Below are 17,947 nucleotides of genomic sequence, written 5' to 3'. Positions count from 1 at the left end.
CTCGGTTTAACGGCAGACGGGGGTCTCAGGTTAACGGCAGACGGGGGGGGTCTCGGGTTAACGGCAGACGGGGGGGCCTCGGATTAACGGCAGACGAGGGTCTCGGGTTAACGGCAGACGGGGGGGCCTCGGATTAACGGCAGATGTGGGGGGGGTCTCGGGTTAACGGCAGACGGGGGGGCCTCGGATTAACGGCAGACGGTGGGGGGGTGCCTCGGGTTACCGGCAGACGGTGGGGGGGTGCCTCGGGTTAACGGCAGATGGTGGGGGGCCTCGGGTTAACGGCAGACGGGAGGGTCTCGGGTTAACGGCAGACGGGGGGGTCTCGGGTTAACGGCAGACGGGGGGGTCTCGGATTAACGGCAGACGTGGGGGGGGGTCTCGGATTAACGGCAGACGTGGGGGGGGGTCTCGGGTTAACGGCAGACGGGGGGGCCTCGGATTAATGGCAGACGTGGGGGGGGGCCTCGGGTTACCGGCAGACGTCGGGGGGGGGCCTCGGATTAACGGCAGATGGGGGGGGGGGCCTCGGGTTAACGGTATAGGAGTGCTAGCCTTGATTTAGTGCTTAACTCTCTGGAGTGGGACTTGAACCCATGACGCTGTGACTGAGAAATGAGAGAGTTACCCACTGAGCCAGAGCACGCACTCAAAGCAGAAATGTTAATACATCCGTTACAGATGGGAGATTGAGGAGTTACCTCCTGGTATAACGGTTACATAACACTTGCTTTTTCTTTGGAATAAATTGACGTTGACCTTTTAAGTTTAAGGGCAAAGAGTTTAAGTTTTGTAAATAAGTGATTGATTGAAGTACAAAATATAACAGTGGGTGGCTCTGCTGTTATTTCTTCAAATATAACTTCCGTAGTTGTGACTAGCTGCACACACCACCTGAATTCTTCCAGAGATGGATGGGTTTAATTTATTTTTGACCAGACTGCATGTTTGCTGATGCCTAGTTAGCTGGACAGTCCTAGCGCCTAACCAGTAAACCCCAGCACTGGATTAACTCTTCACACACATTGAATACAGCTCAACCTGCAGATCTCCAGATCTTACCAGTTCTTTTGATTCAGTATGGACACAGCTTCAGAGTCATTGGCAAGAAACCAGAGGCGAGATGAGTTTTTTTTTAATAAATGCAGCAAGTTATGACCTAGAATGCGCTGCCTGAAAGGGCAGTGGAAGCAGATTTAGTAGTAAAAGGGGCCTTGGCTTAACATCTCATCCAAAAGACAGCTCCTCCAACAATGCAGCACTCCCTCAGTTCTGTATGAGAGTGTCAGTCTAGATTATGTGCTTACATTTCTGGAGTGGGACTTGAGCCCACAATCTTATGACTTGGCAGGTACCAACTGAGCTGTTGCTGGCATTTTTAAATAGCTGAGATGTTTTACAAGAAGTTGGAGAAGGACTACAAAACTGTCCTGATGTTACCAAGTATTTACAGTACCGGCCATTCAGCCCAGCAGGTCTATGCTGCTCCGTACGAGTCTCCTCCCGCTTTTCTTCATCTAACCCCATCAACATATTCTTCAATTCCATTCTCCCTCATGTTTGTCCAGCTTCCTCTTAAATCCATCTATGCCATTCGCTTCACGACTCCCTGTGGTAGTGAGTTCCACTTTCCACCCACTCCCTGGCTTCTCCTGAATTCCACGTTGGATTTATTAATGACCTGTCTTACTTCTGGCCGTCGTTCTGGTGCCGTCCGCAGTTGGAAGCACCTTCTCCACGTCTACCTGATCAAACCCCTTCACAATTTTAAAGAGCTTTATGAGGCCACCTCCCAGCCTTCTCTTTACGTGAGAAAAGAGATCCGAGACTGTCCAACCTTTCACGATGAGTTCAACCTACCACGAGCACCGGTGCTTATACAACAAATCTCAAGAAATCTGTAACCTTTTCCTTTTTACATCCGTTGAGAGAGGTGATGTCTCACTGACGTCGGTTCCCGATACCTTCACTGGAAGTGACTCCTGCCAGCCTAGAGCTGAGCGGCAAAGCCTGGTGACAGCAAGTTTCGTTTTGGTGCCTAATTTCAAAGACGCGATGTAGACGACAGCCCCCATTTAAAAAAAAAATAATAATAATTAAGCCGTTCTATTTAAAACACAAAGTAAGTCTTGGCGTTGACAGCAGTGTGTATTCCACATGGTACTGTGCTACATGTACCTGCATTCTAACAACTTGCACCAGCGTCACTCTCTCCTGAGCTGATTCGTGGTTAACTCGCCCAATGTTTTCTGCACTGGAATCTGGATAGATCTGGAATAAGCTGTCATTTAGTCACAGAGTGGCTTGCATTTGTTGCTTTCATTTTGCTCCCTTACCTTCTGTTTTGCTGAGTAGTCCTTTTTCAAATGGGGATCGAGACAAATACTTGAAGAGGGGGAAAAAGTCGCCTGGCTTTGGTGGAAAGAGCAATGGGAGTGGGAGGATTTTGATAGCTCTTTCCAAAGAGCTGGTACAGACACAGTGGGCTGAATGGCCTCCTTCTATGCTGTAGCCAATCCGTGATTCTACAAAGTGGTCGCTTGAATGCAGTTTAACATTAAGTGTGTGTTGGTTGAAAGTTCACATGTAGAAATAAGCATAATCTCCGCGTTCAGTGTTTTCAGTGAAATGAAACAATTTTGTACAAAGATCGCAAACAAATGAAATTTGTGACCAGTTTTGCAATTAAGATAAATGGCATCACTGTGTTTTTACATTGAAGCCAATAGGAAGGGTAATAGCGACTGCAGTATTATTTCATCGAATTACTTAGAATTTACAGCACTGAAATAGGCCATTCAGCCCATCTGCCAGTATTTATACCCCACACAAGCCTTCTTCCTCCCCTCTTCATTTCATCCTACCAGCATGTCCTTCTATTCCTTTGTCCATCCTGTGTTTACCTCCCTTCCCCTTGGATGCTTCTTTGCTTTATGCCCTTGCTAAATCTATGCCAGCAGTAGTATATTTTTTGTATATAACGTGGGAAAAGAGGAACACTGTACATCACCCTGTTCAACCCCGCCCTCCACTCTTCATGTCCTCCCCCCCCGAATGACTGACCACTTTTCTCCGCTCGATGTAAGCACTTTCGAAGACGAGGAACCTTCGCCAAAGTTGCGTACGCGCCCGACAGGTACGTGCACGCTCGGAGGAGGTGGAGGAGGCGACGCAGTGACCCGCCTGGTGCGCTCGGTGACCAACCAGACCTGTGAACTCCCCGTGCTCGCCGAAGCGCCACCGACCACGAGCCCCAGGGTGGAAGCTGCTGGGTTCACTCCGCCAGCAGCGGCAGAGAGGTACAGAACCAGCCGTCGCTGCGCCGAGTGTGGGCAAGTTACCGAATCTGCACGCGCTTTTGTGCGTGTGCACGCTGCGGTTTCTCTTACCTGTTGGTTGGCTTAATCAGCAGACGGGAAGCTGCAGAACTTACGCTGGGGGGGCGGGGGGGGAGATTTTGGCACACGTGCAGGCCTTTTTTTAAAATTTGGGGGTTCGCTCGTAGGAACAGGAGAAGGCCATTCAGCCCCTCAATCCAGTTCTGCATCCATTTGGATCATGGCTGATTTCTATCTTGACTCCCATTTACCCTGCTTGATTCCGTAACCCTTCATACCCTTGTTAACAAAAATCCATCAATCTCCGTTTTGACATTTTCCATTGACCTCTCCCCCACCCCACCCACCCCACCAACCCCCCACCCCCGGCCAGCTTCAACAACTTTTCTGGGGAGAGAGATCCAGATTCCTGAAATCACCCCAGAATGGCCTAGCCCAAATTTTAAGCTTATGCCTCCGTTATTCTGGAATTCCACCCCCCCCCCCCCCCCCCAAACCAGACGCCAGTAGTTTCTCTCTAAATACTCCACCAATTCCTTTTAGCCGTCTTACATACCTCACTCACTTAGACCACCCTTTAATCTTTCGTATCCTAGAAACCTGAAGTCAGCCTGGCCTCATACTTTAACCTATTTAAGCAGTGGTCTGTCGTTCTGGTGAATCTGCACTGCACCTTCTTCCAGGCCACAATATCCTTCGTTTGACGTGATGCTCAGAACTGGATACAGTACTCTTAATGGGGGTCTCTCAGTGATGAGAGATGCCGTGAGTTCAGCTTAAAGGCGACAGTTCTGTACAGTTGAAATCATCCATGGATATTTGGGGTAATTTTAGAAAATGCATTTTTTGAAACGGATTTTTAAAAATAAATTTATATTTGATCATTCTTGTCGTAGTAACGCTTGACTGCCTTGCTTGTTTACCTTCTGTTAGGTGTGAAGGTGAGCTCGCTCCGGCTGTACCTGCCTCTATGACCTCACCAGCAGCTGTTCGGAAACCAGTCAGTCCACCTGCTAGCCTGTCCGCCTCATACTCTCTCTCAACACCACCTCCTCTTCGGTACAAAAAAAATCAGCCATCAGCACCCCCCCCCTCATCAAAACCTGTGATTTTGCCGTGCTTTATAAAAAGTAGTCAACGCTTCCACTTTGGACATAATTGGAGTGGGGGCAATTGTACCCAAGATGCACTTGAAATTGTGTTGGTTGAGTTAGGCTTCAACTTTCTGCTAATATTCATTTGCATAATCACAGATGTGAAACCTTCGATGAACCAGCGAAATCGGGCCGTGTACCAGGAAGTAATACATTTTATCTTTCATTGGGGCAATTCCTCGATGTATTTAACAGTAATAAACCTGGTGCAGTTTTATTAATACAGCCGAAGATGGGATTATTGTCAAAGTTAAGTATCCTTAACGAGGGCGCCTGGTTCTCCCCCTGTGGGTAACCTGATTTTAAAACCACCGTAAATGATTTAAGACAACGCTGAAGTATTTCATTGCTCCGCTGGCGAACACCAGTTCGGTTTCGTAGTAAATTCAGTGCTTTCTGACCCGAGTGAAACTTTTAAAACATGCCCAGCGCCTGTGTGACTAAGAAAGCGATTGGAATCCGAGGGACCACCTTCTGCCAACATAATTGGCAGACGCTGTCAATTTCAACGTGGGGATGGAGGGGAGGTGGTGGGGGTAATGGAGGTGGTGTGGCCAGTTTTGGGGAGCAGGGAACACAATAGGCCAATTAAATTTTAAAGGGGGTTAAAAGATCAAGTGAGGAAAACAAGGTGTTAAGTGGTTTTGGGATGTTGTAAGTTCCCTGATCAGTTCTGTTGAAGGGTCATGAGGACTCGAAACGTCAACTCTTTTCTTCTCCGCCGATGCTGCCAGACCTGCTGAGTTTTTCCAGGTAACTCTGTTTTTGTTTCCCTGATCATTTGCTCTGGTTCTGCTGATGATGCCCAGATGGTGTAGGCGGAGCCAGTTGAAAGGCAATCCCCTCTGCAGCATCCTAAAATACATACAGCACTCCAACTCTTTGTTTCAAACTGCTCTGACGTGTTTGTGTCTCAAGGCAAATTGATTTTTTTTTGTCTCCACCTGTTCCTGACTTGTTTTTCTTCCTCCTCTTCAGAAAGATATACCTGAACAATCCTCTGGGTGCCTTACCCAAGTGTGCCCCACATCCACCCCCGATCAAGTCTGATCCAAAGGCCAAAGCCCATGTTGCCACTATTTCTACTGTAAACATCAGTACAGCTAGGTAGAGTTTTCTGTTACCCGGATGCTGTCATGCTTGCGTTTTGTTATCGAACACTGAATTTTTAAAATGAGTGCTTGCGGGGTGCAACAGATCTCCGCTCAAAAGATCATGTATTCCCTGTTGAAAAAGAAGATCTTGGAGGAGGGGTTGGGGGGGAGTGGTGGTTGGTGGGGGAGAGACGGGAATGGCCTTGTCTTGTTCAGTATAATACTTACAAAGTGCTGCATTGTTGCCAGCCTGGACTATAATATCTCTGCAACGAAGGGGAAAAAAAGGCTTGCATTTTATACAGTGTGTGTCTTCACATCCGGACCTCCCAAGCATTTTACGGCCAATGAAGCACTTTAGGAGTGTAATGTAGGAAAGCCAATTTTTGAGTGCACTAAGTTCCCACAAACAGCTATGTGATAATGAGCAGAGATAATCTGTTATTGTAATTTTTAAAAATATATTCATTCATGGGCTGTGGGCGTCGCTGGCTGGGCCAGCATTTATTGCCCATCCCTAATTGCCCTTGAGAAGGTGGTGGTGAGCTGCCTTCTTGAACAGCTGCAGTCCATGTGGTGTAGGTACACCCACAGTGCTGTTAGGGAGGGTATTCCAGGATTTTGACCCGGCGACAGTGAAGGAACACCGATATGTTTCCAAGTCAGGATGGTGTATGACTCGGAGGGGAACTTGCAGGTGGTGGTGTTCCCATGTGTCTGCTGCCCTTGTCCTTCTAGATGGTAGCGATCATGGGTTTAGAAGGCGCTGCCTAAGGAGCCTTGGTGAGTTCCTGCAGTGCCTTGTAAATGGTACACACTGCTGCTACTGTGTGTCGGTGGTGGAGAGAGTGAATGTTTGCGGAAGAGATGCCAACCAAGCGGGCTGCTTTGTCCTGGATGGTGTCAAGCTTCTTGAGTATTGTTGGAGCTACACTCATCCAGGCAAGTGGAGAGTATTTCATCACACTCCTGACTTGTAGATGGTATACAGGCTTTGGGGAATTGGGGTGAGTTCCTCTCCATAGAATTCCCAGTCTCTGACCTCTGCCATGGTACTTATATGGCTGGTCCAGTTCAGTTTCTGGTTAACAGTAACCCCAGGATGTTGATAGTGAGGGATTCAGTGATGGTCATGCCATTGAATGACTTGGTGCGATGGTTAGATTCTCACATGTTGGAGATGATCATTGCCTGGCAGTTGTGTGGCGTGAATGTTACTTGCCACTTGTCAGCCCAAACTGGATATTGTCACGGTCTTGCTGCAGTTGGACATGGACTGCTTCAGTGTCTAAGGAGTTGTGAACAGTGCTGAACATTGTGCAGCCATCAGTGAACATCCCCACTTCTGACCTGATGATGGAAGGAAGGTCATTGATGAAGCAGCTGAAGGTGGTTGGGCCGAGGACACTATCCTGAGGGACTCCTGCAGTGCTGTCCTGTAACTGAGATGATTGATCTCCATAAACCACAACCGCTTTCCTTTGTGCTAGGTTTGACTCCAAGCAGTGAAGAGTTTTCCCCGATTGCCATTGACTCCAGTTTTGATTGAGGGGTAAAAATTGACCAGGACACCAGGGGCATGAATGTTACCTGCCCACAGCGGGTGTGTTTCCTGCGCAGGGTGGGTGGGTGACCATTCCACCACCTTCCCACCCACTCTCGAGCTCACTCCCATAGAACGGGGGTTGACAGGCACCGAAATTGGCGGCCCCTCCGTCATATTTAAAACAACACTTAAGGGTCAATTAGGCTTATTAGCAAGCCTAGTGACCCTAATAATACGCTGCCGTTGCCATAAAACGTTTGGCATGGGCAACAGGGCTGGAGCGGGGAGCCTGATTTTTTTTTTTTTGAACATGAAATAGTTAAATGGCGGGAGGGAGTTGTGGTCGCTTTTCGGGGGCTGTCTTTTGCCAATTGTGGGGCAGCCACCCTTAGACTGAGCAGTCGCTTCCTTCCTACCCACTCCCTCCCTTAAACCCACCCCCTGCACCCCCCACTGCCCTCTCCCTAAACCCTCTCGGGCCAAGACCCCGGGCATACCTGCTCTGGAGGTCCTGGGCCTTGGACTCCGGTCCTCGCCTGCAGTCCCAGCAGCTGCCACTGAGGCCCTCCTGGCGCCACTGGGACTGAGGGCGCTGCTAGTCAATCGGATTGGCCAGCAGCTCCAATGATCTGCTGTCCTTACCCCCCTTCCCCCACCCCCCCATATTATTCTGCCGCAGGGAGGGAAGAACTCTCCTGTACTGCAAATCAATGCAGTGGGATCTATTAGGTCCACCCGAGAGAGTATCCATCAACCGCTGTACTTATCTGCCTAAATTGGATGGCATGTTTTTGGAAGGCTGTTTATTTGTGTCACAACACTAGGGGGAGCACTTTCTGCCGATGTGCAGATCAATTGTCAGTCACAGTGAAGCCCGTAACTTTATCATTTGTGACTAGAGAGACAGCCTCAATTTAATTTTGAAGTGCAAACTCAAACCTGGAATTCGGGAGTGAATTCAAGCAGAATCATGTTAGGATTGACTGTTCCCCAAAATGTCCTGTTCATTTATCAGTCGTTATTATTCAAATTCTTGTCAGAAATAAATTGGGCTATTACTTTTTTAACAGGACTTTTTGCAGACGCTACCAAAAGGATTTATTTTGTTTTCTACCAATGAGTATCCCTCAGTAAAATAAATAATAAATAAACAGCATAAAATAAAAATAATAAATGAATAATATCAAATTTTTTTTTTTAAGTCGTCACCCAACGTGGGATTCGAGACCGTGACCCTGGGCTTGAGCTAGCTGGGAACTGCCTCCCCTCAACCCTTTCCAACTTGCTTCAGAAGACTGACTTGGTCCCGCAAGTCACTCTCCCCATTTTGTATATCTGTGATGCATTTTAAACCCAGCAAATTTATCCCCAATAAGACAGCAAAAACCTGAAGTGGGATTTGCTGCTGTACATCCTCACACGCAAGTCTCTGCCAGAGGGAGGAGGATCAGTTGCAAATGCAAGTTAATTGTTTTTTTTTGGGAATGAAGCCTTTGAAGTTTCTCTCTGTCCATTTTATAAGATGAGGGAAAAAAAAAAACCCCACTGATTCTCCCCGAGCCAGGGTAAGACTAATCTCACTGGCGTTGAATTGTGCACGTCCGGTTTTGTTTTCATCCTGTTCTATTTTGTATGTAAAGATTTATCCACGTCACAGAAGAGGCGATTTCAAAGGTGTCTTCAGTGTCGTCAGCTTCTCCACCTCGTGCTACTGGAGTTAATCCTTGTCCGTTAGGTGCTGGGGAGCAATCAGCGGCTGTACAAACGTGTGAAATTCTGGCGCTGGCTGCTGCACCACCAGCCTCGGCCTCTGTCGGAGCTGCAGATCCCACTGCCTGCGTTCCAAGCGCCTCGAAAAGGTACAGAGATCGAGGGCGTGCACAGTCCCGGCTCATGGGGATGCAGGACTTTCAGCCACACGGAGAGACTAGAGAAACTGAAATTGCCCTGCTCTTTTTTAGATCGGAAAAGGGGAAGGGGAGATTTGAGAGAGGTATTCAAGATCGGGAAGGGTTTCGATAGAGTACATGAGGAGAAACTGTTTTCACTGGCAGAAGGATCAGTGACCAGAGGACGCAGATTAAAATGATTGGCAAAGAGATGAGAATTTCTTTTATTCAGCAAGCTGTGATCTGGAATGCACCGCCTGATAGGCTGGTGGAAGCAGATTCAGTAATAACTTTCCAAAGTGAATTAGATACATACTTGAAAAGAAGAAATTTGCAGGATTTTGGGGAAGAAGCAGGGGAGCTGGACCAGTTGGATATCTCTTTCGAAGAGCCAACACAGGCACAGTGGGCCTAATAGCCGCCTCCTGCGTTGTATAATTCTATGATTTAAGTTTCTTCTGAAAGTAACGTGATACATTTTGTAAATGTAGTTTTAAATATGCTTCTGTAGTACACTGTTTCCCTCTAAGTCGCTGTCTCTCTTGATCTCTCTCTCTCTGTAGCGCTTTCATTCTCTCTGTCATGCTGTCTCTGTTATGCGTGCCCCCTCCCTCTCTGTCTGTGTCTCTCTCTCTCTCTCTCTCTCTCTCTGTAACGCTCTCGTTCTCTATGTCATGCTGTCTCTGTTATGCGTGCCCCCTCCCTCTCTGTCTGTGTCTCTCTCTCTCTCTGTAAAGCTCTCATTCTCTCTGTCATGCTGTCTCTGTTATGCGTGCCCCCTCCCTCTCTGTCTGTGTCTCTCTCTCTCTGTAACGCTGTCGTTCTCTCTGTCATGCTGTCTCTATGTTAAGCGTGTCCCCTCCCTCTCTGTCTGTCTGTTTCTCTCTCCCTCTCTTTCTCTGTCTCTCTCTCTCTCTCTCCCTTGTGCACTTGTGTACTTTCTCTCTCTTTCTCATCTTTGCCCAGGAAAATTTTGGAAAATCCCTTAGAAGCTCTGCCAAAGTCATCCCCACGTCTCTCACCTGTGAAGCAAAGCCCAGAGGCCAAGAGTGCAGCCGCTACAATTGTCGCAGTACTCGCTGCTCAAGCTAGGTAGAACCTGAATTTCCTGTGAGCCAAGCAGATACATTCACTTTTTCTGGAATAATCATGATAATTGTGCATGTTGCCGTCAGTATGTTGCAATAAGTACATGAGGTATGGGGGCAGGAGTAGGCCATACAACCCCTCCAGCTTGCTGCACCATTGATAAAGATTATGACTGACCATCTACCTCCAATCTCCTTTCCTTCTCTTTCCCCCTATCCGTTGACTCACTAGTCTGCAAAAACCCATTGCTCTTAGCCTCGAAAATACTCAATGATTGGGCATCCACAGTCCTCTGGGGTAGAGAATCCCAAAGGTTCACCACCCTACTTACATTTATATTGCGCCTTTGTGACATTGCAGAGAGCTTCACAAAACAGCAACATGTTTTTACAGAGTAGCCGCTGCTTTTTTTGGGGGCAAATGCAGCGACTAGTTTGCACACATCAAGATCCCACAACCAGCAACAGGCGACCAGACCGGTCCATTCCCCGTGGTATTGGTTGAGGGCTAAATGCTGATGAGGTCATCAGGGAGGCCAGGGGTGGGGTAGGGTGGGGCTTCGCTGCAGCTCTTTGAACAATGCCACAGGATCTTACGGCTGAGAGCAGAGGAGGCCTGGGCTTAACATTACCTCAAAAAAAAAAGAGAGGCCTCAGACATGACGCATCCCCTCGGTACTGCGCTGTTGTGTCAGCCTAGATTATGGAATGGAAGGGGAGGGACCTATCACTTTGTGTTTCAGTTTGTGGGGCTAAGTTTGGAACAATCACACTTGTCCCACGGGCAAGAATCGAACAGTCACTTGTCCAGACTGGGCTTGGTAAGTCCAGCTCTATTACAACCATGGTCCCGTGGCGATAATTGATCTTCTTCGGCTATAATAAACCAGGTCAGTGTTGCATAACCCTGGCTGCCATCTGCATAATTCCTTTAAATGAAACAATAAACACACCTGACCCTCCTGACTCATTTCAAGGAAGCAAAGAATGATTTAGGTTTAGATGGTCAAAGCAATCGAGGCTTCCAGTTTGCTGCTTCAAAAAAACGAACGATGAGGCACATCTCAGGAGTTAAAGAAGCTTGGGGGGTCGTACCGGAGAGCAAAGAAATTTATCGGAAGTACGTAGGTTTTGTAGAGAAAATTCTGGATACCGGCGAGAGATTATAAACTCATTGGGGAGTTCAGGCACTTTAAACCAAGTCTAAACAGGCTTCAATAACTATGAGGATCTTGAGAAACACTCTCATGTAACGGTTATACATGGTGACCACTGAGAGGATAATCTTGCGGTGCCTAATGGGTGTCATTGGAGATTACCATGGATTAGTGATTGCAGGTCAAATAGGTTGATATGGTAAACAAGTCTCGATGTTTAACTTAATTACATTAAAAATAAAGGTTTTATGCAGATCTTAACAGAGGAGCAATGAGATGTTGGACTCTCCTCTTTAAAGTGTCCTGTGCACCGTAGCTTTTGGATGTTAGATCAGTTAGAATCCTCAAACTCATCTGCCTGACACACACGTTCTAGCACTTTATTTTTTTTTTTAAATGAAATACTTCTTCCCATATCCTGTTCCACCTTGCTCGGTATATTTTCTTTCTGATTCTCTTCTCCTTGATATTCTTTTGCAATTTTTTTTTTAAAACATCTACCAGACTGTCTGAGCCTGCTGTATCTCCGTATCACCTGGACACTCTGCTCATCACTCCAGTTGCAAAGCCTCCACCTGCACAACCCTTTAAATTGCCCAAACGTCAGTCCACCAGCTCTCTGTACGTGCAGAAGAACAAGAGGTAAGGGAAGATCAGCATGGTGTGTGCCCCTTCCCATCTGAGATTGTGGAAGATCTAAGAAGCTGCATTATGATTGTAAGATTGTTTTGCAAATTGTTGCCCCAGGTTAAGTTTAAAAATTTTAAGCATGCTTTGCGGGTTCGTTTCTTCACTCTGAGCCAGGGGTCACCTGCAATTGGGCACCCAAGACTCTTCCTTCGCTCCCACCCCCACTTCAGTAAATAGTCCCTGATCCAAGTAGAATGGAGAGGAGAGTGAGATGAGTCACCAGGAACATGGGAACAAGAAGGAGGCCATTTAACCCTTTGAGACTGTTCCACCATTCAATGAGACCATAGTTGATCTGGAGCCTAACTGCATAAAACCTGCCTTTGACTCATTTCCTTTAACATCTTTGGCTAACAAAAATCCATCAATTTCAGTTTTAAAATTAATTATCTAGCATCAGTTGCCGTTTGCAGAAGAGAACTCCAAACTTCATCTACCATTAGTGTGATGAAGTGTTTGTTCATTTTACTCCTGAAAGGTCTGGCAATAATACCTTGGACCTTACCCCCTGGTCTTACAAACGAGCATATATGCATATTGGAGCAGGAGTAGGCCACTCAGCCCCTCAAGCCTGCTCTGCCATTCAATAAGGTCATGGCTGATCTTATTGTAACCTCCTGTCTACTCCAGATAACCTTTCACCCCCTTGTTAATCAAGAATCTATCTAGCTCTGCCTTAAAAGTATTCAAAAACTCTGCTTGAGCTGCCTTTTGAGGAAGAGAGTTCCAAAGACTCACAACCCTCTTAGAGAAAACATTTCTCCTCATCTCTGTTTTAAATGAGCGACCCCTTATTTTTAAACCGTGACGCCTAGTTCTAGATTCTCCCACAAGTGGAAACATCCTCTCCATATCCACTTGGTCAGGACCCCTCAAGATCTTAAAAGTTTCGATCAAACCACCTCTTACTCTTCTAAACCCCGAGGATACAAGCCTAATCTTTCCAACCTTTCCTCATAATACAATCCACCCATTCCTGGTATTAGTCTAGTAAATTTTCCCTGAACTGCTTCTAATGCATTTACATCTTTCCTTAAATAAGGAGACCAATACTGTATCCAGTACTCCAGATGTGGTCTCACTAGTGCCCTGTATAATGGAAGCATAACCTCCCTACTTTTGTCATCAATTTCCCTCACAATAGACGATAACATTGTATTAGCTTTCCTAATTTCTTGCTGTACCTGCTTACTAGCCTTTTGTGATTCATACACTAGGACACCCAGATCCCTCTGAATCTCAAGAGCTCTGCAATCTCTCACCATTTAGATGATATCCATTTTTATTCTTTCTGCCAAATGGACGATTTCACATTTGCCCACATTATACTCCATTTGCCAGATCTTTGCCCTCTCACTTAATCTATCTATATCCCTTTGTAACCTCCTTACGTCCTCCTCACAACTTACTTTCCTACCTATCTTTGTGTCATCAGCAAATTTAGCAACCGTACCCTCAGTCCCTTCATCCAAGTCATTTATATAAATTGTAAACACTTGAGGCCCCAGCTCTGATCCCTGTGACACACCACTCATTACATCCCACCAACCAGGAAAAGATCCATTTATGGCTACCCTCTGTTTCCTGTTGGCCAACCAATCTTCTATCCATGCCTATGTTACCCCCTACACCATGAGCTTTTATTTTCTGCAATAACCTTTGATGTGGCACCTTATCAAATGCCTTCTGGAAATCTAAGTACAGTCCATCCACTGGTTCCCCTTTATCCACAGCACATGTTACTTCTTCAAAGAATTCCAATCAATTAGTTAAACATGATTTCCCTTTCACAAAGCTGTGCTGACTCTCTGATTGTCTTAAACTTTCCTAAGAGCCCCACTATAACATCTTTCGTAGCAGCCTCTAACACTTTCCCTATGCTAGATGTTAAGCTAACTGGTCTGTAGTTTCCTGCTTTTTGTCTCCCTCCCTTTTTGAATAAAGGAGTTACATTTGCTATTTTCCAATATAATGGAACCTTCGACTTACCAACTAGCAGAAATTGTTTCTATCTTGTCTGTTCTGCTTAATATCTTGAAAACTTTAATCAAATCTCCCATTAACCTTCTGGCTACCAGGGAATACAACCCTAATTTTTTTTAATCTGACCTCGTGACTTAACTCTTTGAGTCCAGGTATCATTCTAGTAAATAAAAGCAAAATCCTGCAGATGCTGGAGATCTGAAATAAAAACAGAAAGTGCTGGAAAATCTCAGCATGTCTGGCAGCATCTGTGGAGAGAGAAGCAGAGTGAACCTTTCATGTCTGTATGACTCTCATTCAAACCTCTGAAGATATCATACGGACTTGAAACGTTCACTCTGTTTCTCTCTCCACAGATCATTCTCATTCTCACCTCTCTATGCTGATTTACAGGATACAGGAAATTGGTCCTTTTTAAGGGTTTGGTACTGTATTAGTTGTGTGGTACCTGTCCCCTTCCACCATGTCTGTAGCTCTAACTCAAGAAGCCCCTCAGACCTTTTGCTCTTTTAGCAGCTCACTTGTCCAGCTGATCAAGCCAGGTTTTGCTGAACCTCACCTTCCGAGATTCCTTTCCCCTGGATCACTGAGTGTACTCACACTTCACCGTCCCGGCACAATTTCAGATCCCCGGCTGTGCCAAGCAAAACACCACTGCTCCAAAAAGCCCGCAGTAAGGAGTCACAAATCTTTGGCAGCCTCCTTGGATCTTCAGGGCTTCTCTCAAGCCTGCTTTGCTTCAAGTCTGCTCCTTGCAGCTCTCTCTTTAACTCAGAGCCTATTGCTCTGCTCCTTTCTTTTAGCTTGACGACTGGGACTTCTCACTGCTCCCTGTCTTTGTCTCTGCCTGGGACTTTCTTCTGGGACCTGCCCCGTGCCCTACTCCCTGGGACACACTCAGCACCATGGTGCTCCACTAGCAGGTCACCCGACCTGCTTTTTTTGCGCCATCCTGCTACTTTTCCACTGTCCAGCCGTGCATGGCTGGTTCCTGGCCTAAAGAATGAAAACGACACGCGCTGCACGTGTGCCCGCTATTTCCTGGCCACCGCGTGTGTGGAAGGTACAAGGCGGAAGTTCCCCACCTCCGAGGGTGAGTATTTGTGTTTCATCACACTGGCATTGCAATTTTACCTGGGTCCACAACCTCTGAGAGTTTCACATTTTCCTTCTCCCTTTGCGTGGAGACGTTGCTTTCTGAATGGCCTGGCTCAAACTTTAGGATTACGTCCCTTTGCTCTGTATTCTCCCCAGCCAGAGGAAGTAGTTGATCCCCTCATGATTCCTTTTAATGGTTTAAATGCCTGAACAATTTGTTCTTTGTGCGAGAATGAACTTTGCAGCTGAGAAAAGGCCCCAAGTTGGTGCAGCTTCTTAATTCACTTCAATTTCCATGCTTTCCTCCTCCCGAGGTGTATATGAACACCCATTAGGAATGTATTTGGGGGCAGGGGGAAATGAAGCCACCTGAACCTGTAACCACCAGAGCTGATCGGGCGTAGACAGCCCACAAAAGCCCGGAGGACTGAATGCAGTTGCTGTCTGCATTGTGGAGAGTAATTGGACAGCTGAGAGCAGCGTGTGCGGTGGCACATTACAAATATAGGTGGTGTTCTGTTGGATATGCTAGACTTTATTTGTGCTGGAAAGTAGCAGGGACGAGTGCATCAACTGTTCCAGCCTCCAACTCTGATGGATTCATTGCTCTGTCCCACGGTGTTTGCACGAATGCTAAATTGCACTTGAAGACCCGTAAGCTGGTGTGCAGATGCCAGCACCAGGAATCTGCCTGGCCAAGAATTTCGGCTTTTCTTTGGGAAAGAGATTAAAGAGATTTCATTTTGAATGAAAACTGTTTTCCATGAACAGCCGGAAACTTTTCTGGGAAGTTTAGAGAAGTGCGATTAAAGCTTAAAGACAGTGAGTGGCATGGCTGTGCATGGCTTGGTCAGTCCAAAGCCTACCCTTCTTCAAGGCAGGCAAGAGTGCCTTCCAAAGTAGGAATGAGGGAGAGAACAATAAAAAGCGCATTTACCTCTTTACACCTCTATTTCATAACTCTGACCTCATCTAAATCTCTGCTGATCGACTGACTCACACCAAGCCCCTGTTCACCAATCACCCCTGTGCTTGCTGACCTACCTTGGATCCCAGCTCAGCAACGCTTCAGATTTAAAATCCTTATCCTTATTGTCAAATCCCTCCGTGTCCTGGCCCCCCCCCACCTTCCTATCTTTGTAAACTCCTGAGATCTCTGCACTTCTCCAATTCTGGCCTCTTTAACTTCCCACCCCACTCCCAGTCTGACCTCCACTGTCCTAGACCCCACCTCAACTTCCAGTGAAGCTCGAGTAACAGCAACTCATATTTTACTTAGACACTTCACAGCCTTCCAGACTCAACATTGAGTTCAGTAATTTCAGATAATAACCCTGTTTCCTCAGACAGCAGCTAGTAATGATTCTACTGTCACCATTTACATCCCCTCTGGGCACTCCCTTTTTATTTTGTCCCTTTTCTTTTGTTCTTTCCTTGTCTACCACACCCCCCCCCCCACCCCGCCACCTACTTTCCCTGGTTCTTTACTTGCTCAAGAACTGTTAAATCTCTAACTTCTTCCAGTATTGATCAGAGGTCATTGGCCTGAAATGTTAACTCTCCTTCCCTCTCCACTGACGCTGCTTGACCAGCATTTTCTGTTCTTATTTTAGATATTTAAGTCGTTACTGCTTATCAAAAATTGCTGAAATTATAAATCAAATTACTTGGAAGGAAAAAGTGTGCACAGAGTTTCGATATTGTTGAACTTGAAACATGTTGCTGAAGCTTTTCATCTGGCAGTCATCAGGACAAACACAAGAAGGCATTTGAAATTTGGCATTCTTGTGTTTGTCCTGATATGTGCAAGACGAAAAGCTTTGGCAACATTTCTCTCTTTTCAACAATATTGAAAAAGTGTCTCTCTTTGCACGTGCGTGTGCATGCATGCGTGTGCATGTGCACCAACAGGCTGATTCCATTAAAGCATCCAACTTGCTTATGGACCAGTGTTGGCTTACATAAACCATATCCCTGTTTGGGATTGTGCACAACTGTGAGATGTACTTTGAGCAGCTGAGCCGGGCAGTATTACCACATTAAATGGCCGTGTTATGGAACATGCATTCTTGGTTTATTGAGCAGTGAGCAGGTGCGCTGCCAGAGTTTAAAGTCCTTTGAACAGCACGTGAAATGGCAGGGAGTGGGGGCGGTGGTGGTGGGGGGGGGATGCTACAGCCGAGGATGGAGCGTATATTCTGATGCTGAACGTCCGATTTCACCCCCTCCCTCCCCTTGCTCCCGTGACAAAAAAAAACCCGCCGATTTCCTCGTGAACACTTAGCAACATCGAGTAATTGTTGAATTAGAGCAAAAGAGAATGGCAGCTTCGTTTTAAGTTCCTGCTTTCAGCATGTATTGAATTCTTGGCTCTGTTGTGTGGAAGTGGATGCTGATTTTACAATTTACCTCTTGGATTATGTGAAGATATAAGAAATGAGAGCAGGAGTAAGCCATTCTGCCCCTCAGGCGTGCTCCGCCATTCAAGAAGACCTACCTCAACTTCACTTTCCCGCTCTATCCCCACATCCCTCGATTTCTCTACTACCCAAAAAAAAAATACTTGCAGCCTCAGCGTTCCTAGTCCCCTCGCAATGCTTCTTCTATGATGGAATGTCTTTCTACAATCCCTGCTTTGTGCAGGTTGTATCTCTCACTTTCGAACAAGGTGCCACAACCTCCGTGAACATGGCCGGATGTCGACGATTGTTGCGAATAATGGAAAATAATTTTTAATGTGTCATTGCAAGCTTTGAATGCCATTCTGGTGATGGTGATCAATTGTTATAGGAGGTGGGGTTGTGCCTGTGACTTACCAGACACACACACAGCAAGTCCAGTTGAAAAGACACACACTGCAATCAATACCTCCTGAAGCAGCACAGAGGTGCTCTGATGACAGTAGCCCCC

The 17,947-nt window shown here is 46.5% G+C and overlaps 1 protein-coding gene across 10 annotated transcripts in view; it reads left to right on the top strand.

The window, feature by feature from the left end:
• Window positions 1–17,947, top strand: part of LOC121281498 (PDZ and LIM domain protein 5-like) — a 247,665-nt gene that overhangs the window by 189,400 nt on the left and 40,318 nt on the right. For 9 of the 10 annotated variants that reach the window (XM_041194460.1, XM_041194452.1, XM_041194514.1 and 6 more), the window contains 6 exons: window positions 3,087–3,299; window positions 4,272–4,397; window positions 5,471–5,599; window positions 8,773–8,991; window positions 9,988–10,113; window positions 11,771–11,908. In XM_041194460.1, the coding sequence (XP_041050394.1) occupies window positions 3,087–3,299; window positions 4,272–4,397; window positions 5,471–5,599; window positions 8,773–8,991; window positions 9,988–10,113; window positions 11,771–11,908 (951 nt within the window). The remainder of the gene's footprint in view (window positions 1–3,086; window positions 3,300–4,271; window positions 4,398–5,470; window positions 5,600–8,772; window positions 8,992–9,987; window positions 10,114–11,770; window positions 11,909–17,947) is intronic. The other variant, XM_041194497.1, reaches the window with a different exon arrangement.

This window comes from Carcharodon carcharias, chromosome 1 (assembly GCF_017639515.1).
Source record: "Carcharodon carcharias isolate sCarCar2 chromosome 1, sCarCar2.pri, whole genome shotgun sequence".
Classification (NCBI taxonomy): domain Eukaryota; kingdom Metazoa; phylum Chordata; class Chondrichthyes; order Lamniformes; family Lamnidae; genus Carcharodon; species Carcharodon carcharias.
Note: the sequence above shows the minus strand (reverse complement) of the source record. Positions and strands in the feature narration are given on the sequence as shown.